The sequence below is a fragment of the Camelus dromedarius genome, chromosome 10, assembly GCF_036321535.1.
Source record: "Camelus dromedarius isolate mCamDro1 chromosome 10, mCamDro1.pat, whole genome shotgun sequence".
NCBI lineage: Eukaryota > Metazoa > Chordata > Mammalia > Artiodactyla > Camelidae > Camelus > Camelus dromedarius.
This window is the reverse complement of record NC_087445.1, coordinates 20413669-20440052: the sequence shown is the minus strand read 5'-3', so window position 1 is coordinate 20440052 and position 26384 is coordinate 20413669. Positions and strand designations below refer to the sequence as shown.

The 26384-nt window shown below is 35.8% G+C and overlaps 2 protein-coding genes and 1 non-coding gene across 5 annotated transcripts in view; 1 reads left to right on the top strand and 2 right to left on the bottom strand.

Moving 5' to 3' along the window:
• The first annotated feature begins 5371 nt into the window (after positions 1 to 5371).
• Positions 5372 to 7203, top strand: RRAGA (Ras related GTP binding A). Its single transcript, XM_010988158.3, has one exon. The coding sequence runs from the start codon at positions 5824 to 5826 to the stop codon at positions 6763 to 6765; it is 942 nt and encodes a 313-aa protein (XP_010986460.1). The 5' UTR covers positions 5372 to 5823; the 3' UTR covers positions 6766 to 7203.
• A 1357-nt stretch (positions 7204 to 8560) lies between these two features.
• The window catches only part of HAUS6 (HAUS augmin like complex subunit 6), a 34896-nt gene continuing 17072 nt past the window's right edge, over positions 8561 to 26384 (bottom strand). For 2 of the 3 annotated variants that reach the window (XM_031449653.2, XM_064490183.1), the window contains 6 exons: positions 23257 to 23338; positions 18748 to 18814; positions 18249 to 18434; positions 16188 to 16323; positions 14009 to 15052; positions 8561 to 11825 (listed from right to left, as the gene is read on the bottom strand). In XM_031449653.2, the coding sequence (XP_031305513.1) occupies positions 11764 to 11825; positions 14009 to 15052; positions 16188 to 16323; positions 18249 to 18434; positions 18748 to 18814; positions 23257 to 23338 (1577 nt within the window). In that variant the 3' untranslated portion in view covers positions 8561 to 11763. The remainder of the gene's footprint in view (positions 11826 to 14008; positions 15053 to 16187; positions 16324 to 18248; positions 18435 to 18747; positions 18815 to 23256; positions 23339 to 26384) is intronic. The other variant, XM_064490182.1, reaches the window with a different exon arrangement.
• LOC116152833 (small Cajal body-specific RNA 8) lies at positions 18897 to 19027 on the bottom strand. The gene has a single exon (XR_004136537.1). It is a non-coding gene; the product is annotated as a small Cajal body-specific RNA 8 (non-coding RNA).

Genomic DNA, 26384 nt, shown 5'->3' with positions numbered 1-26384 from the left:
TTAAAAGTAACCTGATGGTACTGATAAATTGTGAATAAATGATACTGAATAACACTGATTTATTCACCTACTTAAAGACCAAGGACAGAACAATGCTACATCTTTAGGAGGGCAGTGTGTCCTACTGGTAGGCAAGTAGATCCCGCAGTTATACCATATGGCTCAAATTCCATTTCAACAACCATAACTAAATTATGTTAATGAATACATACTATTAACAGATGTAAATTATGACATCAATAGCACAGTGTGGAGAAGAGGTAAAAGTGGAGCATTCTTCTATGCAAGTGAAGTTAAGTTGTTATCAGCTTAAAATAAACTGCAAAAACTGTAAGATATTTTATGTAGGCCCTTGGTAATCACAAAGCAAATGCCTGTAGTTGGTACACAAAAGAAAAAAATCAAACCTCACCACACACACACGCACACACACACAAAACCCACAAAGAAAAAGAGCAATAGATAAGAGGGACAAAAGAACTATAAAACAAACAGAACACTTAACAAAATAGCAATAATAAATCCTTCCCTATCAAAAATTACTTTAAATGTAAATAGACTAAATTCCCCAATAAAAAAATTCAGCGTAGCTGGAAGAATAAGAAAACCAAGATCTAACTGTATGCTGTCTATAAGAACCTCACTTTAAGTTCAAGAACACACATAGGCTAAAGGTGAAGGAATGGAAAAAGATGCTCCAAGCAAATGGTAACAAAAAAAGCAAAACAAAATAAGATAAAACAAAACAAAAAAAAAGGAGTGGCCATAATTCTATCAGACAAAGTGGACTTTCAGTCAAAACAAACAAACAAAAAAACTGTCTTTAAAGACAAAGAAGGTCATTACATAATGAGAAAAGCGTCAGCTCAGCAGGAATATATAACAGTTATAAATGCATACACATCTAACCTCAGAGCACCTAAATATACAAAACATATATTGACATATCTGAAAGGAGAAATTGACATCAATACAATAATAGAAGGAGACTTCAATCCCCCACTTGCAATAATAGACAGAACATCCAGGCAGAAAATCAATAACAGTGGACTTGAACAACACTATAAATCAAATAGTCATATAAGAACTTTTCACCCAACAGCAGAAGAATCCACTCAATCTTCTTAAGTGCACACAGAACATTCTTCAGGATAAATCACATTAGATCACAAAACAAGTCTTAACAAGTTTAAAAACAAAATCATACCAAGTATCTTTTCTGATCAGAATGTAATGAAACTAGAAATTAATAAAGTAAGAAAACAGGAAAATTCACAAATACATGGAACCTAAACAACACACTCTTGAATAATCACTAGATCCAACAGGAAACCAAGAGAGAATTCAAAAATATTTTGAAAACAAACAAAAGCAAAAACAATTGTTCTTTGGGGATGCAGCAAAAGCAGTACTAAGAGGGAAGTAATAATAAACACTTACATTTAAAAAAAAGATCTCAAACAACCTGACTTTACACCTCAAGGAACTAGAAAAAAGAAAAAGAAACTAAAACTAAGTTAACAGAAAAAAGGAAATAACAGTGACCAGAGCAGAAATAAGTCAAATAGAGAATAGGGGAAAACAGCAACAAAACTTAAGTTGGTTTTTTTTGAAAAACATGAAATCAACAAACCTGTCACTAGACTAAAAAGAGAGAAAATTCAAATAAAATCAGAAATGAAAGAGGAGCTATTACTATGAATGTCTCAGAAATAAAAAGGATCACAAGGGACTGTTACAAATAATTATATGTGTGTAAACTGGATTAACTATTTAAAAAATGGATAAATTTCTCAAAACATACAACCTACCAAGACTGAACCAAGATGAAATAGAAAGCCTGAACAGACCAATAGCACATAAGGAGGCTAAAGTAGTCATCAAAAATCTCCAAACAAAGAGAAATCTAGATCCAGATTACTTCACTGCTGAAAAAGAATAGAGAGCCCAGAAATAAACCCACAGCATATGCTCAATTAATCTTCAACAAAGGAGGCAAAAATATACAATGGAGAAAAGACAGTCTCTTAACAAGTGGTTTTGGGAAAACTGGACAGCAACATATAAATCAATGAAGTTAGAACACTCCCTCACACCATATACAAAAATAAACTCAAAATGGCTTAAAGGATAAATATAAGACAAGACACTATAAATCTCCTAGAAGAAAATACAGGCAAAGCATTATCCGACATAAATCTCAGCAACATTCTCCTAGGGCAGTCTACCCAGGCAATAGAAATAAAAGCAAAAATAAACAAATGGGACCTAAAAAAACTTACAAGCTTTTGCACAGCAAAGGAAACCATAAGCAAAACAAAACAACAACCTATGGAATGGGTGAAAATATTTGCAAATGATGCAACTGATAAGGTTTAATTTCCAGAATATATAAACAGCTTATACAAGTTAATAACAGAAAGAAACAAACAACTCAATCCAAAAATGGGCAGAAGACCTAGACAAGCAGTTCCCCAACGAAGACACACAAATGGCCAATAGGCACATGAAAAAATGCTCAGTGTCACTAATTATCAGAGAAATGCAAATCAAAACTACAATGAGGTATCACCAGTCAGAATGGCCATCATTCATCAATGATAAATGTTGGAGAGGCTATGGAGAAAAGGGAACCCTCCTACACTGCTGGTGCGAATGTAATTTGGTGCAGCCATTACAGAAAACAGTATGGAGATTCCTCAAAAAACTAAAAGCAGACTTACCATATGATCCAGCAATCCCACTCCTGGGCATATGTCTGGAGAGAACTGTAATACAAAAAGACACATGCACCCCAATGTTCATAGCTGCACTATAAACAATAGCCAAGACATGGAAATAACCTAAAAGTCCATTGACAGATGACTGGATAACGAAGTTGTGGTATATTTTTACAATGATATACTACTCAGCTATATAAAAATATGAAATAATGCCATTTGCAGCATCATGGATGGACCTGGAGATTATCATTCTAAGTGAAGCCAGAAAGAGAAAAATAAAATACCATATGATATCGCTCATATGTGGAATCTAAAAAAAGAAAAAAGACACTAATGAACTCATCTACAAAACAGAAACAGACTCTCAGACATAGTAAACAATCTTATGGTTAGTGGGGAAAGAAGGTGGGAAGGGATAAATTTGGGAGTTCGAGATTTGCAAATATTGACTACTATATATAAAAACAGATTAAAAAACAAATTTCTTCTGTATAGCACAGGGAACTATATTTAATATCTTGTAATAACCTTTAATGAAAAAGAAAATGAAAACAAATATATGTATGTATATGTATGACTGGGACATTATACTGTACACCAGAAACTGACATATTGTAACTGACTATACTTCAATTAAATAATTAAATAATTAATTAAAACAAATGTATAAAGGAGAAAAAAACTGCCATATGACCCAGCATTCCCACTTCTAGGTATATATCCGGAGGAAATGAAATCACTATCTCCAAAAGATATCTGCACCCTCATGTTCACTGCAGGATTATTTACAGCAGCCAAGACATGGAATCTACCTAAGTGTCCACTGGTGCATGAATGGATAAAGAAAATGTGATTGATATCAATATATCAATATATATCAGAGAGAAAATTCAGCCATAAAAATAAAGGAAATCCTGCAATTTGTAATGACATAGATGGACCTTGAAGGCATTATGTAAGTGAAATAAGTTAGAGAAGGACAAATCCTGTATGATCTAATTTATATGTGGAATCTTAAAAAAAAAAAGAAACTCACAGATACATATTGGTGGTTGCCAGAGGTGGAGGTTAGAGGGTGGGCAAAATAGGTGAAGGTGGTCAGAGGGAACAAACTTCCACTTATAAGATAAACAAGTTCTGGTCATGTAAATGCGCAGCATGGTGACTATAGTTAACAATACTGTATTGTATATTTGAAATTTACTAAGGGTAGATCTCAAAACTTATTATCACAAGAAAAAAATTGTAACTATGTGAGGGGATGAGTGTTAACTAAACTTATTGTGGCAATAGTTTGGCAATATGTATGTATAGCAAATCATTATGTTGTGCACTTAAAACTAATGCAATGTTATATGTCAAGTATATCTCAAAAAAAACTGGATAGAAAAAATCACCAAAATCCAATATAAGTACCAGAAGAATTTAAATAACTAATTGCTCAAAATAAAAAAATTCAACTTCTCTAAGGGACAGTGGGAATTCTACTGTTGGTATATTTTAGCTAAAATCTACGTCAACATCCAATTGTAGAATATGGTATTAGAGAACATTCTTGTTGTCTTAGAAAACTGTAAATGTGTTAAGTTTTAAACATAAAATCAATATAAAAATGTTTATGTTTAAAACAGAAATGGTGGTTTATATACACAGTGAAATAATATTCAGCCTTTAAAAGGGGGGATCCTATCATTTGCACAACACGGATGAAACTGGAAGGCATCAGGCTTAGTGAAATTAGCCAGACATAAAGAAAAACGCTTTCATCATCTCACTTATATGAAGAATCTAAAAACGTCAAAATGCATAGTAGCAGAGAGGAGAATGGTTGTTACCAGAGTGAAGTGAGGGAAATGGGGAGATACTGGTCAAATGATACGAAGTTGCAGTTACGTAGGATGAGTAAGTTTAGAGATTTAACCTACAACGTAATAACTATAGCTAACACTGTATTGAATACTGGAAATTTACTAAGAGAGTAGATTCCAGATTCCACATACACACAAAAAAGGTAATTATACAAGATATGTTAATTAGCTTGACTGTACTCATTTCACTATGTATATCAAATTACGTTGTACACCTTAAATACATACAATTTATATTTTAAAAATAAACACATTGCATTTCATCATTTAATAGATGCATAACTTGGTAGTTACTCAGCCCCTATAAGCTTCGACTTACTGACGTGAAAATAAGGTTATTTATTCATAGGGTTAGCGTGAGGACTGACGTAATGTACAATTGCTTTGGAATTCTCACTATCAATTCTAAAGGAAGAGATTTTCGGAAAAGCAGGTGTAAGAAACGAACTTGCTTCCAAGTGGGAAAAGCACTAACGGAGTCAGGATACCTCCCTGTAGGGATTTACTACAATCCAGCTGTGTAGCCCTGGGCAGTCACTTATTTCTGGGAGTCTCACTTTCCTCCTTGGTACAGTTTTCATCTGTCCTACCCTTGTACTCAGTAAAGCAGGGAATGTGGGGACGCCTAAAAGGGCTGAGACATTCCGCCTTCCTCTGCTTCACCTGTCTGCTGCCCGGGCCTGAAAGCTCCCCAAAGCACACCGCGCTCTTGAAGCGCGGAGTGGTGGGCTCGGGGTTTTCGGCCACGAGATGGCAGCATTCTCCCAACCGCCCACACACGTCCATCTCGCAACCGTAAGACGGGTTTAAATAGGACGACGGAACACCATAGTCCTGGGTTCTGTTCCATTTTCTTCTTCAGGTGGGCCCAGCTGGGTTTCATTATAAAAGCGGTTTGTGAAACCTGGCTGAGCAGCGACGGCTGAGCGCGCAGGTTCTCGCGAGATCGCCGCCGGAAGTGGGTGGCAGCAAAGCCGCAGAGACTCTTCTCTCCGGAAGGCGAGCGTTGGTCCGTAGCGGCTGTTGCCCTCCGCCCCACGGCGCTCCTGTCTGAGGAAGAGCTCCGCAGCCGCTGCCTTTGCAGCTCCGAGCCCGTACCTTCGGCTTCCCTGACCGCACAGCGGTGCGGCCTAGCCGGCGGAGTCCCCGCAAGCCCCGGCCCCTCCCTCCCTCCCTGCGCGCTGCAGTTAGGCCGCGCCCCGAGGCCCAGTCCGCGGCAGCTCCGGCGGGTGATGCCAAATACAGCCATGAAGAAAAAGGTGCTGTTGATGGGGAAAAGCGGGTCGGGGAAGACCAGCATGAGGTCGATTATCTTCGCAAATTACATCGCTCGCGACACCCGGCGCCTGGGTGCCACCATTGATGTGGAGCACTCCCACGTCCGTTTTCTGGGCAACCTGGTGCTGAACCTGTGGGACTGTGGCGGTCAGGACACCTTCATGGAAAATTACTTCACCAGCCAGCGAGACAACATCTTCCGTAACGTCGAGGTTCTGATTTACGTGTTCGACGTGGAGAGCCGCGAACTGGAGAAGGACATGCATTATTACCAGTCGTGTCTGGAGGCCATCCTCCAGAACTCTCCTGATGCCAAAATCTTCTGCCTGGTGCACAAAATGGATCTGGTTCAGGAGGATCAGCGTGACCTGATTTTTAAAGAGCGAGAGGAAGACCTGAGGCGTTTGTCTCGCCCGCTGGAGTGCGCTTGTTTTCGAACATCCATCTGGGATGAAACGCTCTACAAAGCCTGGTCCAGTATCGTCTATCAGTTGATTCCCAATGTGCAGCAGCTGGAGATGAACCTCAGCAATTTTGCCCAAATTATCGAGGCCGACGAAGTTCTGCTGTTCGAGAGAGCGACGTTCTTGGTCATTTCCCATTACCAGTGCAAAGAGCAGCGCGACGTCCACCGGTTCGAGAAGATCAGCAACATTATTAAGCAGTTCAAGCTGAGCTGCAGTAAATTGGCCGCTTCTTTCCAGAGCATGGAAGTAAGGAATTCTAACTTCGCTGCTTTCATCGACATCTTCACATCAAACACATACGTGATGGTGGTTATGTCAGATCCGTCCATCCCTTCTGCAGCTACTCTGATCAACATTCGCAATGCCAGGAAACACTTTGAGAAGCTGGAGAGAGTGGATGGTCCCAAGCACAGCCTCCTTATGCGTTGAATATTGCCAAATGCGCTTTCTGAAAATGCTGAATTGCCTCCTCCCACCCCCGCATCTTTTTTTTCTTAATATTCATAATGTCGTGTGCTTAAAAGTGGGCTTTGAAATGTGTGCTGCTTACTACTTCCATCTCTTTCTTCCCTGCTCCCCAGTCCTTAAGCCTTGGACGCTATTTACTCAGCTATCCAGTAGAGCTTCAAGATGGCCTTTCTGAAAAGTTGGTATGGTGTAACACTAAAGTAGGTGGTTGTGTGTGTGTGTGTGTTCTGAATACCTGGTTATAATAGATATACACATCAAAGCTTTTACAGTATCTTCCTGTATTGCTTACCAGATTGCAAAGATGGAATGTTATTTTATCAGCAAGGTATTAAAATACATTTATAAATTCTTCTTGGCTTCAATCATGAATAAACATTTGCTGTTAGCAATTTAAAATATGGTCTTATTTGAAATAATTTGAAGGTGGTTAATAATAAATCTATAGATTCTGATTACCTACAAGTATTGCTTAACTGGTGAATTTGATTTTGTGATCTCAGCCCCCATTGTTTTAGCAATGTTTCATAGCAACTGTAGCAGTATGGTTAAGAGAATGGGCTAGAGCTGGACAACCTGGGTTAATATTCCAGTCTTCACTTACTAGCTCTGTGAACTGGGCAAGGTACCTAATTTTACTGTGCTTGTTTCCTCATTTGTAAAATATGGTTAAGAATAGCACTACCTCACTGGATTGTTAAGATTGAATTAAAACATGGAAAGCCCTTAGAATGGTGCCTGGCACATACTCAGTACTGTCAAGCTGTCAGTACCACCTACTGAGCCAGTCTTCCTCCCCACTCCCAAATTACTGGATGTGAAGCCTAGCTCAGTAGTTGAGCCCTTAATAAATGCCAGGTATTCTTAAATACTTGAGGTGTGTTTTCTTATTTAACACTCACAACTTGTGAGGTAATTACTTTTATTTGTATTTTAATAGATGAGAAAACTGATATGACCTTATTAAGGTCATGCAGCTGAACCTAGGCAGTATGATTTCAGATCCTAACCGTTACATGCCACTACTTCCTCCTAGCTTTTTAGGTGTGCATTATTCCTTCATGTAATTTCCCTGATTTTATAGATTTGAGTAAACTAAAGCCCAGGAAGTGACATCTCTCAAAGACTAGTGTTTCACTTTGGGCAAGACTGCTTTCCCACCTGTATCTATCTGGAAATTGGATTATATTGAACCAGATTCTTAGGTTACATACCTTGGGGGAAGGATTCTAAGGTTCCGATTTAGGAATGGCAATATGGTATAGTGAAGTCAAAAAACAGAACTAAAATGCCCCACTTCAGCTGCCTTATAGATTGTCTGAAATGAAATCTAAGTATCCCATCTTTGAGCCAAGAGACCTCTGATCAACTCCTCACCTCTCATTTTACAAATGAGGCATTATCTCTATACAGACATTAAACATAAGTGATAGGGAATTTCAAAACCTTTATAAAAAGGTATTTTACTTTAGCAAATACTTTCTTTACATTGAGGAAAGTGTCCTTAAACAAATTTTCATTAATTTCAATATACTCAGAGCAAGGAAAAAATAAGGTTTCCTTTTATACAGGTCTCAAGAATTCCTGTCTTTAGGTAAAACTGACTTCATAGATCATGGTTAAGAAACACATAGGAAGGTGAGGGGTGGGTATAGCTCAGTGGTAGCTAGCATGCAGGAAGTCCTCGGTTCAATCCCCAGTATCTCCATTTTAAAAAATTAAAAATAAAAAATTTTTAAGAAAGAAACACGTAAAGAACAGTTTCAAAATACTGGTATTTTTGTTTTCAATTAAATTCCCCCAAAATGACTTTCTTTAACATTATTATCTTTATTCCACTTGATAACATGTTAATATGTTAAGCAACATTACATGCTTGTCCTCTTTAAACATTTAAGACAATTAGGACATACTGGCATTATCTAAAGTTTCATATTGATACAGAAGTCAGTTAATACACCTTCATCTTATGAACAGTGAATAAAATAACGTACATTCTGCTATGAATGTAATGAGAAAAAGTACTCTTACAGCAACAAAGGAGCCCTCCCTCTTTACCATTCCTTTAATTCCATCACTTATGAGGCAAAGAAAACAATTTCAGTACTTCAATATCTGCTAAGGATGATCTATGGCCCTTGGAGTATATGTATGTGTGGACACAAGCCATACACACATCTACGTAGGTATGTCTGTATGTATATAATCAATATAACTGGAGAAATCACATCCAACCATGAAAAAAATGATAAAAGCAATGAATGAAAAACACTAAGTGACTAAAAGTTAAGATAATAGATTTCAGAGAAAGGATAGGCCCGTGGATAAAGAACTTCAAGGTAAGAGTGAGATTTGTTCTGAACCCTAAAGCACAGCTAAAAATGTGATTAGCTGGGAGATGAAGGTAAGATATTCTAGCTTCAGAAATGTGAATTAAGATTTCTAAAGACCCATGCTCAGCAAAGCATTTCAGTAAAATGTGGGAGATCAAGTGGAAGGGGGAATAGAGGAACCTCTGGAAGGGACCTTATATGCCTTTAAATTTGAACTCTACTCTGGAATTAGCAAATGAACCATTAATGGAACAAAGAGATGTTCCACTGAACAGTCACTTCATTAAACAAGGAACTGACATGATCAAAGCAATCCCTTAAGGTCAAAAAGTAGCTATGTGAGCAGTATTGGGTAAGGAAGAGGTTGAAAGCAGTAAATCATAATCAAAATGATTTAGGAGAAAGTGACAGAGATACTTTTGTTTATAATACTGGCATACAAATGACAGGGAAGAATGCCAAAAGCTCAACCTATCACAAGTACGACTCACTTAACAATGTAGTTTTTATAACTCCATAATATCCAAAGATACTTTGATCTTTTGATTCTCAGTAATTCAGGGCCCACACTTACTGGTGAACTTAAGCTTCCTTATCAGATAGCAAACAATCCCTAAAGTAGTAAGGTATGTGATCATGTACCTGGCTTCTTTAAGGTGCCCCAGGGCTAAATGTGACTCTATATCCCCTAGCATTGGTTCTCAAGCTTTTTTCTGAGGCGAAGAATGACCAGGGAAACATACTTAAAACACTACAGATTCCTAATCTCCATTTTAGACTTATAGAATCTACATTTTCCTTAAAGATGTATCCCAGATGATTCCTTGAGTCTATTTTAGAAAGTCATTTAAGCTCCCTAGCTTTGGTATTATTATATGTAAAATAGGTATAATAATCAGTATCTTACAGAGGTATAAGATTAAAAGATATAATATGTATTAAGTATCTAGGAATGGTTCTGGCACTTTATAGATGCTAATATGACAGGTCTACCTCCTCCCTAACGTGTTAATTTTGGATTTATAGATACTGGGTTTCTTAAGGTAGACTAGAGAATAACTTCGCAGCAGACCTGCAGAGTCTAATTTGTTGTATTAACTAATAAAATATAGCACCTTAGGAGAAGCTTTTCTCTTCCTCTTTCTTTTCCACTGCAAAAAGGTAGTAGTTATATGTGCTTTTCTTCTCTTTCACAAAAAAAGTGGCCTTCAAGCTGGAATCAAACAAGCCCAAAATAAGCCCAAATGAGTGAAGAAATGAACTTATCAAGACCAGCCACTTCCAGAGCTCTGCCCTTCAACTCTTGGCAAACGGACAAGGTTTTGATGGTTAAGAGTTGGGGCTAGACACAGGAGTATGGTAGGTGCTATCACACTTCCAGTGCACACTCAGTTCATTCCTCCTGGTTCACAGAGGACAATGGTATGTATTCACTTGGATACTAAAGACAAGCCCTTTTCTTGGCCAGAGGTCATGACTTAAGTGAGGCAGGACACTGAGAGGCCTCACATCTGACTCCCATTCAGAGTCCGGAAGGTCAGTTGGATGTCCACTCCTACAGCCATATCCTACATCCCAGCCCTTATTTACTTCTAGGAGGTCTTGTTGGTATATTAAGGAAGGAAAATAGGGTCAAATCCTAGCTTCACCGCTGACTTAGCTGTGTGACAATGAACAAGTTATTTTAACCCCAAGTTCAGTTTTCTTAAGCTATTTTGAGCCGAATTTTGTAGACAGTGGGGAACTCATGATTTTTGAGGAAAGTAACAAAATTATCTCCCTTCCCCAAAAGCAATGCCCCCCCAAAAAAACAATAAACACAGACTAATTTTTTAATTTACATATTTTCTGTTAAAAAAAAAAACGGGTTAAATTAAATTCTCAAAGTCTAAATTAGACTAAATGTAAAACTGCTATACAACCCACTAAATGGATTTATAATGTTCCTCAAAATTTGTGTCTAGTAATCTTCCATCTTTCTCCTTTATCTAAATCCATTCTGCTCTATTCTTCACTATCACCACCACATGCACTTTATTCCATCAAACATCATTTTTCAGGATCAACCTACTTGAATCATCATAAAGCCTATTCAGAACTTTCCCAAACTTAGTCATTTTGAGTACACACCCTAAAAAATACTTTTCTCAATTTTTTTGTTTAGTATCAGAATGTTCCATAAAGAAACAATAAAAGTTGTACATTTCCCTAAAAAGAAAGATCAATATATTCAATGGCTACTATGTTAACCACTTAATGAAAGTACATCACAAACTACTCATCCTTATGTTAAAACAAATTATAACATAATAAATTAGTCAAAACTACTACTTTGCCATTTACTTAATGCTTACCAGATTACTTAAGAAATCAAAATGGCTTCACATAAATTGATGTTTACTTTCCAAATACTTCACATTTCAATCCTTTATCCATACAAAGAGACAAAATCCAAACATACTCTCCTTACCTGAAAACAAGAGAGAAGGCTAAAAGGCATTATCTAGGATTTTTTGGACCTTGAAATACAGCTACACTGACAATGTGTATTTAAATTATAAATCAGTTTTTATCCTATGACACTGCTGTAACTTAAGTGCATAATTAAACTGACTGGGCTACTGCTTCATCTTCTCAAGTCAGATGGAGATTCTTTTGCATCAAGGCTCTTACTCAAGATTTCTTCTTCTGCAAAATTGATTTTAAAAAAGAGAAAACAGTAAGTAAACACTACAAAGAAAATAATAGGAAAAATTCCAAATGGTAGCAAATGTCAATCTTAAATAAAAAGTTCACTTACAAATATTTAACTACAGCAAAATTACCACTGTTCTCACTGAGGTACCTTTTCTCTATAGGACATCAATATATACGTCTTAGAATACTTTTCAATATACTAGTGTTCAATTATCATGAACAAATCAGAATTATACATAATCTGTATTACTAAATCTCTATCTGTTCTGAAATGTCTTAAGAGCATTTTTCAGATTCTTTTCCATAATTTATTGTAAGATATTGAATATAGTTTCCTGTGCTACACAGTAGGACCGTGTTATTTATTTTACATATAATAGTTTGTATCTGCTAATCCCAAACTCCTAATTTATCTCTCCCTTCTCCTTTCCACTTTGGTAACTATAAGTTATAAGAATCACTACAGTTACTCTCTATCTGTAAATCTGTTCGTTTCATAAATATCATTTATTCCATATACATACCATTTATATCATTTCTTTAGATTCCACATATAAATGATATGATATTTGTCTTTATCTGACTTACTTCACTTAGTATAACAATCTCTAGGTCAATCCATGTTGCTACAAATGGCATTATTTCATTCATTTTTATGGCTAATATTCCATTGTGTGTGTGTGTGTGTATGTATGTGTATATATATATATATGTGATATATGTATCACATCTTCTTTATTCATTCATCTATTGATGGACACTGATGTTTCTTCCACATTTTGGCTATTGTAAATAGTGCTGCTATGAACATGGAGGCGCATGTATCTTTTCAACTTAAAAGAGTTTTCTCCAGATACATACCCAGGAGTGGGATTGCTGGATCACACTGCAAGTCTATTTTTAGTTTTTTAAGGAACTTTCATACTTTCCTCCATTATAGGGGCACCGAATTACATTCCCACTAACAAGAGGGTTCTCCTTTCTCCACACCCTCTCCAGCATAGTAGACTTTGGAGGATGGCCATTCTGATTGGGGTGAGTTAATACCTCATGGTATTAAGAGCATTTCTGAACAGTTTTTCTGTTTTGTTTTTATTGTAGTTGATTTACAATATTGTGTTAGTTTTAAGTGTACAGCAAAGTGATTCAGTTTTGTTTTGTTTTTCTTCAGATTATTTCCCATCATGGGCTATTATAAGATATTGCATATAGTTCCAAGAGCAGTTCTTTTTAACTATTATGAACCCAATGTATCCATCACCCAGCTTCAATAATTATTAATACTAACTGTTACAGGTTTAGCAATGTCCCTCAAAAACATATCTTGAAGTTCTAACCCCCCAGTACCTCAGAATATGGCCTTATTTGGAAATAAGTCACTGCAGACATATTCAGTTAAGAGTAGGATGGGCCCTTAATCTATATGACTGGTGTTCTTTTAAGAAGGTACAAGGAACCCAAGGGGAGAATGTCATGTGAAGGTAGAGGAAGAGATGACTTATGCTGCCACAAGCCAAAGAGGGAGGGATCTGGAGGGATCCAGATCCCACACCTGGAGGGATCAGAAGCTAGAAGAGTCAAGAAGGATCATCCTCTAAAGGCTTCAGAGGGAACATGGCCCTGCTAACACCTTGATTCCAGATTCCAGCCTCCAGAACTTGTCTCCAGAGGCAATAAATTTCTATTGTTGTAAGCCATCCAGTTTGTGGACTTTGTTATGGCAGCCCTAAGAAACTAATGTACTGATCTTTCTTATTTTGTCAGCTCACCCCATTAAATTATTCCAAAGCAAATCACAGATATTACCTTGTTACAAGAATGGTATTTAAAATAGCATTTCTCAACTTTTTTAGAACCATCTTCCACTAGCCAAGAAGGTTCTGATGAGATTTACTTTCAGGAATTTGTATTACAAAAATCAACCAGTTTGGGTATTTTTGTTTTGTTTTTCATCCCTGTCTCACACCAATTGTAAACTATATACGCATCACTAGAAATTCGCCAAGTACTCATAAAAATGATGGGTTCACTCTGCTCATCCTAGCGAAGGAGTAAGGGGTAAATTATATCACATTAACAATAAAGATCATATAACATTCACTGCATACTATTTTTATGAGAAGTTAAGAGAAAACTTCAGCAGGTCAATACGCACAGGTCTAGTTAAATCTTACCTGTTAAATTAGGTAGAAGTTCTCCAAGACTACATGGTATTGTGGTCCTCAATCTTTGTTCCACTGGAGAAAACTTAATTAGTGGTGAAAGAGATCGTTTTCTTTCACCAAGGGACATGCGTGAAGATGGTTTTGTATAGTCAATGTGCAAATCATGAGTGCCCAAAAAGTTAAGCATATCATCTGTTTGCATGTTTGGGAGAGTAAGGCTCAATTCTGGTTTGTGTCTTTCAAGTGTTTCAGGATTAGAGAGGTAAGTTTCTTCCTTTTGTTTGGACAGAGATTTTTTCAGAGCCTCATATCCACTGTAAATAGCCTGTAAATTGATGTCTGATTCTGGAGTTGCCTCTCTTTCTCCCACAACATCTTCTGGGAAAATGCCACCGTGCATAGGACTATTTGGTTCCAGTTTAAAATTGGCCTCTGTACTACTGGAACTATTAAGGCTTAAGTGACCAACTTCTTCTGGAAGAGTTTCATGTAATATGCCAAAATCACTATCTTTAAAACTGGAACTAATTCCACTTGAGATTTGAAAAGAGTTCCATAACATACTTTTATGCATGGAAGGATCTTTGTAAGAAGCCTGCAAGTGGTCTGATATTGTAACATAGTCCTCTTCACTGCTATTTATCACATCTCTCCTACTGCCTACAGCAGGAGAGCATGTCTCTATTTGGTTAGTTTCTAAAGGCTTGTTCTGTAGAGCTGTACACTCCAAATCTTGCTTACAAATTAGTTCCTTATTTAATAAATCTGACTGATTTTGTGTTGTTGGTTCACCTGCGTGACTAGTCACAGGTTTCTGAGGTACACACTTGAGGCAATCTGAAACAACCTTCTCTTCAGGCAAATGAGAATGGCTAACATCAGATACAGTGGTTGCTGAGAAAAAACTGGCCATGCTAAACTCTCCCTGATTAGGCAACACAGGTAAGGATTCTGTCAATACTTCTCTCTTTTCAGGATCCATCTGAATTGGTTCTGTACTTCCATTATCTTCCACTTCAACAGCTTTTCTCCATGAGCTCCTAATTTCATTTACTGATTAAATAAAGGGGGAGAATAACATAAGTTATCAATAATATTCCCAAACAGAGCATGCAATTAAACATTTCATTTCTAGTGCTCAAGATAAAACTGCTGACTCAGTAAATGTTCCATAGATATGCCAATTGGATGACATGGCTCCACAACATATCAAAGTCCACTAAGATCAAAGAACTCCATCTCCAGCTGATCACACATAAAAACAAAAGCTGTTTCTGAAATGTGCATGTACTTTCACAAAGCATATACAAATTACATTTGTTAAAAAGATATTTTCTTGGCCATCTAAGCCAGGGCTCAGCAAACTTTTCCTATGAAAGGCTAGATAGTAATACCTCAGGCTTTCTAGGCAATCCAGTCTGTGGCAAGTACTCAGCTCTGCCATCATAGCATGAAAGCAGCCATAAATGATATGGTGACAAATGAATATGGTTGTGTTCAATGCAACTTTACATACAAAAACACACAGGGTGGGCCAGAATTTAGTTCCCATGTAGCTTGACACCCACCAATCTAGACGGTGGCCCACTTCAACCTGAATTGAATAAATTTAACTTTGAATATGTCATTTCTAGGAGCAAAATGGAAATTATATTTAATCACTCAACCAGAATGATGTGCCTACACAAAGGCAACAATATCAGAACTCTGCCTACACAATATAGGTTGTAAGAAGAAAGTTCTGGGGAGTCTGGACTAGCTTGGGAAGGGCAGAAAACAGCTCTGCATGCAGAGTTTTTGGTGGATGCTGTTGGTCGCTGCCAGAGAGAACAAAGCCCCTATACTCTATAAATGTTGATCACAGATCACATGGGGGGCAGAGGATTTTTTAAAAAGTGATCAACTAAAATGTTTTCCAGGAAAAAGCCAAGTAAAACAACAACAACAAAACTGTACAGTACCAGGGCAAAATAATCCTGCTGAAGGACTGCCACATAAGTGAGAGTGTCCACACTTATTAGGACTTCAATAAAAGGTCTCCTATATCGAAATAAATAGAATCAATGCCACTAAATTTGAAAGATAAAAAAGTTTTAAAGTTGAGTTTCCAGAAGATTTGTCAGAACAAGGTTCTAATATCAGTAACATCTAAGAAAGAAAATAATGGCAGAAAACATTATTAACTTACCTAAGTTTTCTGGAGTTCGGGGAATTTGGTTCCTTGTTAAGAAAGGGTTAGAAACTAGAGAGTCAATCAGTTCCTCTAATTTTGCTTCTTTTCCTTTAGAGGGCTGTGGTGAATCAGATAAAACTGCCCTTGCAACCTAAAACAAACAAACAAAAACGTAAAGCAAAAATTACCAAGTCCATTAACAGAATGCAACAAAAGGCCATAAGAACAGTAAGCACTTTGAGGTCAGCAGCCCTTCCCACAGCAGATGACACAAAAACTAGCTCAACAGTGTAGCTCCCAGACATTCCGTACAGACTATCCTGTTAAGGTGAAATCAAACCCAAAACCTGTTTCCTCCCTTATCTTAAATGAACATCTCATTATATAAGAGAGACAAGGTAAGTATTTATACTTGGAAAGACCAGTGATCTAAGCTGCTATCTGCCACAATTTTGAGCTTGACAATTCTAATCCGCCAAAATGACTGGTTTTAAAGTACACAGGTTCTTCTCAATTATAATCCACAAGTAACACCTCCATGAATAAACAGAATACATTCTGACAACATACTTCTTTGCCAGGAACTTTATTATCAGACATAAACTAGTAAACAAAGCATAGGGACACATTTTTAAATAGAGAGAAAAGGGGGTGGGGCCACACAGCTCAGTGGTAAAGCATGTGCTTATTATTAGCATGTGTGAGGTCCTGGGTTCAACTCCCAGTACCTCCATTTAAAAAATTTTAATTAAAAAATAAATAAATAAAATAAAATAGAAAAAAGAAAGTGTTCTATATGAAAACAGCACTCTATACTAACTAAATTTAAATAAAACTGGAAAACAAAAACATGCAAATTAAAACATCTGCCCCGAGATAACTTAAAAAGAAACTGCCTATGACCCTAATCAAACTGACCCCAATTGAACCTCCTCCATGAAATTAGAGGGCTTCTCTAGAATTCAAACACTAAATATTCCTTGTCATAGACACTATTAAAAAAAATAATAGTTTCACTTCACTTTCAGAGCTTTAAGATTTTAGGACTCTCTTCTTCCATTCCATCCCACTGCTACTATAAAATCTCTTAAACCAGAAAATGTGCCTTTCTTCCCACATCAGGAAAGAAAAAAAGAATGATTAACCACCTTTTCTTTAATATAAAGTCAATCAACTAAAAGAGAAACAGAATTTTAGAGAATTAAAAGTATTTAGAGACCATAAAATTGGTCCAACCTCCTCAAGTTACAAATAAGAAAAATGACTAACATCTAGTTCTCATACTCGGACAATATTCATTAACTTTGATCAGGACTGAGAAACAGAAGGGAACCCCAATACCTGAATCAATATGCACTAAACCAAATTTTTCTTTCAGTCTCTCAGGAATATAAAGTAGCTGATTTATTTCCTGGCTGTTTATCCAAATTCAAACAATGGAAAACATGAAAAAAAAAAAAATAACATTAGAGAATGGCCTGACCATTTAATCTGTGTAAACTGCGTTTCATAATACTCAGCAATAGTAGTATTATGTGGTCACTTGCCAGTTAAAAGTAAAATAGTACTAAGGCAGAGGGCTGGCTAAGAAAACCAAGTACGTGAACAATGATGTATTCATTCATTTTTGAAATATTTAAAAAGCAGAAGGACAAAACCTTCATTCAGTGATTATATACTGTATAGTCTGTTCCAATATTCAAAAGGAGGAAGCTCAGCTAAGCAACAGACAACATTTAGAGTATTTTAATAAGACATCATCACTGAGTGTACTTATCCAAAAAATTATGTAATCGTTAATTCCAAAATTGTAAGTGTATTATTTTTATAATTTTGGATAGCTATAGAATGGGATGTGGGTTCTAAACCATGGATGTGATCTTAGCTAATAAAGTTCATACTTATTTCTACCTTTTGGGAGGACCAATTTTGCTTTAACCATGATTTTTTTATCTATGACCTCCTTTCCCAAATTACCCCCCAGTAGTCAGTAATTAACTGTACTTCACTTATAATTCCAACATCATGGAGAAAACAACAGATATATCCATATACTTATTACAATCTTTTTCTAACCTCTTCTACCAGATGGTCTTGCTCTTTTTGGAAAGGATCACTTTTTTCAGCTGGCAGAGACACTCCAAATGCACTACTCTCTGTATTCTTTGCAATATTTGATGATGAAGAGTCTTCCACTTCAACTTCTGGTATTTTATTAGGAAGTGTTTCTCTTTCTTCTCTAGGAGTCCTCACTTTCGTGTCCTGAAGAAGATGGACATGTAATGTTAAAACCTTAGTAACTGTGACTGATCTTCATTAGAGGTCCCTGAGTTATCATGAACCTACAAAAGGCTGTTAACATGACTGTAGAATTAAATGTTCACTGGCACACTTTAAAAATTTCAATATTCACATTTAGAAGTAATAGCCAATGATACATAACGTGCACATACTGGTAAATAAGAAAACAGAAATTTAATTTAACTTAATGTAACTGGCATATCAACAAACGTAAGGGAAATTTTATCATGAGTCAGTATGGTCAGAAGTAATTTAAAATTGTTTTAAAATGTACCTTTTCAAGTAGTGTAACACTGTTTATACCCCATGATGAAATGGGGTGCAACAGGAAAGAAGCAGGGCTAAAAAGGAAAGAAATAAATAAATCCAAGTTATGAGTAGGAAAGAATTCCATTCACTTGATGTATCTGAATATTCTAAAGAAACTGTCTGCCCCGTATCTGTCCGTTACGATTTCACTCAATTCGTCCCGGTCATCAAAAGGCAGTTTATTATAGGGAGGTATGGTGACAATTAGAGCAGTACTTCAGCCCAATTTGTGTATCAACCTCCCAAATTATGAACATTTTCCTTATCCATTATGCATTTTAAATAACAGTATTTTTTACAAGGGTTGACTGACTTGATGAAAACTCAAAAACTTGAATACAGGATAAAAATTAACTCAATTAACTAGAATCACATTCTTATAATGTCCTCAGGCTTCAGATCACAGAATTTCACTGGAGCACAGACTATAAGATTCTTTTGATATTTCACGTCCAAAATCAATTTCTCTTATGCTGAATTTTCTATAGCAAATACATTACACTTACAGTAAAGTCATATGGTTATTCAATTTCAGTTTGCTGCATTCCACACACACTATTCTTTAATCTCTTAGATTCTCTTACCTCTTTGGGTAAACATGAAAACCTTATGTATCTTTTCACTATAATTACAAAATAAGTTATTAAATTTTTTAAGCCTTCAAAGCAATGATAACTTTAATTATTTATCTTCATCTTGAAAGTGCTCTCAGATTCAGTCATGGATTGGGTCTGTTCATTGACCAAAAACTTTCCTATTCTAGGTAAAATGAAAGGCAAGATTACCATAGAGACCACTTTCAAAATCAAGCATGTCAGGGCTTTTCTGTTCATAAACAGAAAAGTACAAAATTAATAGCTCTTCAAATATTTTACATAATAGCAAATATGCTTTTTAAACTTTTTCAAATGTGCCCTTCTTGAAATCATTTGCCTTCCAAACATAATTCAAAATCACTGAAATTCCTCAAGCTTCAACTTTGCATCACCAGGATATAATCCAGGTATCTAAGGCAAAAGACAACTAATTACTATCTACTGTGATTTTATCCACATTTTCCCCAAAACTTGACATTAAAATGGTCAAAAAGCCCTTTGAAGCAGGGCCAGCAAGCTATGGACCAAAGCCACTAAGATGCCACCACAAGACTGGTAAGCTCCTTGAGGACAAAGACTATGGCTTACCCAACACTATTCTTGGTGGCTAACACAGTCCCTAGGGCTTCATAGTGCAATACATATTTGTAACTGATCGATAAATTGACTGATCAATGAATAAATGCCACTTGAAGATGCCACCAAATTTTTCTATTTGAATCATTCTTGCAGAGCATCATAACAGAGAAAGATGGAACCACATTCTACACCTTCCTCCCTCTCATTTCTGAATTGGCAACATGCTATCAGCCTTGCTAACATCTCAATTCAAGTTAACTTTAAAGCAGCCCTGGCTTAGTCCTTACTCTCTATCCACTTGCCATACCAAAAACTGAGGCCAAGGAAATCCTACCACTGTAACAGATAAAAAGGGTGTTGATCCCATTGTAGGAATTTAACCTAAGAGCACTTCCAAAAGAAAAAGGCATGCTTTTTATCGTAGTAAAAATTTTGAGAAAAGCCTAAAAGTCTAAAAATAAATGAAATGTTACAAAGTTATTTTGTGAAAATTGATAACATGTTAAGTAAACATACAATTAAAAAATGCATTTATCCTATGCTAATGTTAAGAAAAATTTGCATTTTAGTATACAAGACTATATCCATACTTTGATTTGAATTTAAAATTGTAAATACAGCCTAAAAAAGAGCGTGGGAAAAAAATCTAACAAGTGATTTGTCGGAAATTTTAACTAACTACTTTTTATTTTCATCTGCTGTTATTGTTACAATATGTCTACAATTAACAGAGAAATAATAAACAGAGATTATAAAAAGAGATTATGAGACTGGAATTCAATTTCTAAGACTAAGGGTGTTTTATTTGGCATGCATGCAAGATCATACTGCCCTGTCTTTAAAATGCAGTAAAGGAGAAATTGTAGAGGCTAAAGGTCTAGAAGAACTACATCACCACCACTAATATCACAGAACCCTCCTTTCCAGAAACTATTACAAAGAAAGGTAGAACCCACAGTGTACAGCAAAACCATCACCAATCACTGAACTCTGATTTTAAGGATGGTAAAGCCTCCATGAGCTCACTGATCAAAAGCCAGAAGATTTATGGAGAAGATTACTTATATTTAGCACTTGTGAATGAAAACTGCATGTGAAAGGACTAATAACACACTTACTCTAAAAACTATATTCATTCCATGCTTTTAACTGAATAGCTGTACTGATCATATCCACATATGAATTTCCCAATTACCTACATGGATACCGATGTAAGATGATACCATTACAAATAAAATATTTAGTATAATAGCTGAACTATATGCCAAAAAAAGAAGGTATTTCCTTTAAGTAGTCTATTCACATCACACATGAAATATTTTATTACAAATACCTTTTACAGTAAAGGACTCTGTGCAACAAGTTCATTTCCACATCCCAGTACTCAACTCTTCACCACTCTTCTGTTCTCCTATTAAGCAGTAATAATCTTTCATTTCTCATTAAGCATTTATCCCTCGTCACCAAAAGCCTTCCTCTACCTCTTTTCTATATCCCAATCTATAAGTAAAATAAAGTATCAAAAGATAGTCAAAAGATCCAGAAGCTTGGAAAAGGATAAATGTGAAAGTCAAAATATATTTAATACAAATTTTTCCTATACTAAGAGAATTCTATTTGAATTAAATTCTTGGGGCTGAGTGTCTTGCTCCTGTAGAATTCTGATAATACCTCTTAGTACTTTCTACTTCATTCTACTTCAAAAAAGAATCTTGAGGTTCAATGGAGTTTATAATAAAATCGGATTTATTAATTAATCTACTTATTTCATCAATCTTTAGTCTAGCAAGAAATCTTAATCAAAATATTTAATTTGCTCTTTAAAGAAAAGACACATCAAAAACATAATTGAGATTGGGAAGCACCAACTATTCCCCTCTAAGAGGTAACTTTAAGAACAACTGTGGTAAAGGGGTAAAATTAGCAAGCCCAGTAACTTTACAATTTCTTCAATATGAGGTCTTCACAGAAGATTTCATTGTATTTCTTTAGGGTACTCAGAAAATCAACATCACATCCAGATCTAAGAATAAAAATAAACTTCTTCCACAAGTAGTCAATCTCTCTATGAACTAGAAAATTACTGCAGAGGGAACTGCCAATAGTATAATTTCACATGTAAGTTTTGACTGTAGTTAAAGTGTTTCAAATTATTAACTTATTAACTTATTAAGCATGTATAGAATGAAGAGGGCCTCATGTCACTCAAAATTTAGAATTAAATACTTAGAATTGTCCCAAGTATTTTGTTTCCGTATCTGTGCTGCATTAACATGAGGAAGTTTAACTGAAAGACACCTATTTAGGTCAAAGGGTAATCAGAAAATGCAAAATAATAAAGGAATCTGTTTAGTACATCTGTGTTTACACCAAATAATGTTTAATTTCAATAAAGAACAAATATATTCCCCAAGTGGATTACATACATTTAGTTTAGAGATTTTTTGCTTTTATAATCTGGCATCAGCTTAAGGGCCAAAATGGAATACGGAAAACAGGCAATGAAGAAAGTTACAACAAACTAAGTATGTTCAGTTTTTTCATATGCTAAATTTTGGAATCAGATTAAATCAGAAGTCTCCCCCAAAATGTTTAAAGCATAGAACTCTTTTTATCAAATGGCATATAAAACCCCAATATCTGATACAGATAAAAGAATGAGCTGCTTAGTTTGAAGTGGGAAAGGTTGGGACAGCCACAGGCCAATTTCGATTCATCCACAGAACTAGAGGGCACTGCAGAACACAGACTGAAAACTGCCAACTAAATGATCTCGAAAGTCCCTAAACTCTTAGATTTAGTCAACAGCCACAAGTGGTTTCAAAGACATTCACCGACACAAAAAAGCAAAAATTCCCAAAACTTGCAGTAGACAATTTTCATATATGTTTCTTTCTTCAAAAATTAGGTAATCCCTCTGAATCCCAACATTTAGATAGGAATGGGGGGAGGGTGTAGCTCAAATGGTAGAGAGCATGCTTAGCATGCATGAGGTCCTGGGTTCAATCCCTAGTACCTCTTCCAAAAATAAATAAATAAATTAAACCTAATTACCTACCCCCATCAAAAAAACAAAACAAAACAAAAAAAAAACAGGACTAGACAGGAAAAAAAATGCCCATGTATCAGAAATGTTGAATCTTTTCCTGAAAATGTGGATGTATAGTAGAAAAATACTGTCTGGTTAAGAGAAGAAAATTATGGGCTATCCTGTAGTAGAGAAGCTTGAAAACTGGCTGAAGATGGGATTAAAATTAATGAAGGAAAAAAAATCAGTATGAAAATGAAATTTGTTTTACCTGTTGGCTAGATCACATTTAGTTTCCAGTATATCACTTGCTCTTCTACTATCATTTTCCTTGTTATGTCGCTTAGGTGTATCTAAAGGAACAGAAAAATTAATTAGTCTTTAATTATGTTTGTACATTCTAATATTCAGAGATCTCTTGAAGTTCTACAACAACTTCTAAAGAGAAGAAAAACGAAAAATAAAACAATATAAATGCTAATAGGAAAAAACAATGATTTAATTGTTAAGGGTAAAGTAATAGGCATGACAGTGATGGAGAATATGTATAACAGGCTTTTCTAAAAAGATAGTACGTGCTAAGTTTCCAAAAAAGGGACAATCTGTAATTCTCCAACATTATATAGCCATGCTTCATGTTTAAGTCCACAGATAATGCAATTACTACATAAACCAGCAAGGGCAAAAAGTTATAGTTTTAGCATATTTTAGCCCAACATCTCTCACATCAGTCAACCTATGCATTTATTCTTCAATGTATAATTTAATAACTATATGTCATTACTGTACTAACAATGGGAAAAGGAAATTAAAAATGGAGACCTGCCTTCAAGGAGTCAGTACAGGAAAAACTACTGATGAGTGAAGAATTATGGTACACTGCTATAGTATTATGATACAAGTATGCACAGAATGCAAGGAAGCAGAAAGGCACCCAGCCTAGAGCGGGGAATGAGAAGAAGCCATGAAAATACTGAGAGAATGAGGTGCATGTTTAGTGTGCTGGAGCAGAGGGTGAACCTAGTGGAAATATGGTAGGAAATGAAACTGATGAAGAAAGCCAGGGCTACATTACAGAGGATTTGCTATTCCAGGGGCTCCTCTTTGTTCAACATGTTAGCTTCCGAAAGACTATACATGTGTCCAAAGTGATACTATATAAGAAGCCAGTGTGTATACCATGGAAAGTTTCCCTTTTAATTCATCATAATGCCACCTTATAACTTTTTCAATACCCTATGTTTCTGAACCTACTAATTATGATGGAGTTACTGTTATTTATAAAACATCCCCAAAATAAGCACAAATACAACTACACTGCAAACTTAGTAGACAACCATTAAGTAAAATGATGATGCAAAACTGTAAACACCATTTGGTGATGGTAGGCAGAGTTGATGCACATCTGTTCTGGTATGTAAGAACTCTTTAAGGTAAAAGCTGCTAAGGGAAAAAGCATTTATAGAGCTTTTTCTTTTTTCTAAAACTGAGAGGTGATAGGAAGTCATTGATTGGTATTATACCAGGAAATGAAAAGGATATTTACTTTTTATATTTTCATATTTACATTACAGAAAGATCACTGACAGCCATCTGTAATACAGAACAGATAAGATACTGGAGGCAGAATAACACTATCACATACAACAAATGAAGAAAACTACAACACTTAATATGCAAGGATAGCAAAGGAGGGGAAAGACATAACAGTCCATTTAGAAGGTTTAAAAAAAAAAAAACCTGGCTCACCACTACAAAGCAAACCAAACTGAAACAGACACTGACCCCTACCATAAAGACAGTAGCTCTGCTAAATAAAATGTAAGGGAATAAAAAGAACACCCAGAAGAATAAAAATCATCACATGCCAGAACCAAAGGTGGAAAGCATGACAAGCATGGTAAATTCAAACGAATAAAAGGCTCAATGTAAACAAGACTCAATAAGGTGGACTCCAGAGACTGAACACTAGAGATTTAATCCCTACATGATAATAAGAAACATCATCTCAGGCCACTCAGGCTGGGATCTGAGAGACCATCATAAAGCAGGACACTGCAGCTGCTAAGACCCTGAAAAGGGATTGTAAAAATTCTGCCAAGGACTAGAAAAGCTTGCTGTCTACCTGAAGTCCTGTATGAAAAAATACTAGCCTTCACATTGAATAAGCACACACAAGCTCCAAACAGGCTAAACAAAAACAAATCTACCTTTAGACACATCTCAATGAACCTGCATAATTAGGAGTATGAGATAAACATACAAACTACTATACATAAAATAGATATATTTACCTTATAGCACAGGCAATTATACCCAATATTGTGTAATAACATATAAAGGAATATAATCTGCAAAAATAAATCTGAATCACTGTGCTGCATACCTGAAACTACAACATTATTATAAATCAACTACACTTCAACTTAAAAAAAAATATTCAGGGAAAGGTGGATACTAAAGAGTTGACTACATATGTACTTAAAAAAATCTAAAGCAAATACTGACTAAGTCTGCCAAGAGTGCAAAGGCCCTTTCCAAGATGAAGTGAGAACACACCGTCAACCAAATATGCCAAGAGCTGTCAAAGTAACTGTATCATCATAAGTAATGTTCTAGCTGCGGATGTTTTTCATTCATCTAACTATGCGGTCTTCTGTATCTACTTTTCTGCTATGACCTATTTCTGAGCCGTGCTCTCTGGTCTATGACCTTTCCCAACCACTGTCCTTCCCACATACACCTCACTCCCAAAACAATCACCTATCCTACTTGTGCTCATCCTTTTCTTCCTAAGTCCCATGCTAACTGCTGCCGTGACCTATGACCTGCCTGAACCCAACTGTGACCTATACTTATTACCTGCTCCAGACTGGCTATGTAATTCACAAATTTTTTTATTCATTTATTTTTCCACCTATCTATCTTACATTTATTAATCCTAATAGCAATTTCTTGTACACAGGTACCAGGCAATTGGGGAAACTCAATATGAAATAGATATCAGATGTTATAGGGAAATTAATTAATTTTTAAGTGTGATAATAGTATGATATTTGAGGAAACTAAATGAGATATTATAGAATTATTACTAGTTTTTAGGTATATTAGTATCGTAGTTAAATAGAAAAATGTCCTTATTTTCATGGCAGTGCATGCTAAAATACTTATAAAGTATTGTCTCATGGTTTAGCAAAAATACAAACATACACATTTAAAACAAAAATGTCACCTGTTGAAACTGTGTATTCAGTTAATTATGATACTATTCTTTCATGTTAAAAAATCATGGGCTTCAACACAAAAACCTGTAAATATTTATAGCAGCATTACTCATAAAAGCCGAGTGTTGGAAACAACCTAAATGTCTATCAAAGGACAAATCGATAAACAAAACAA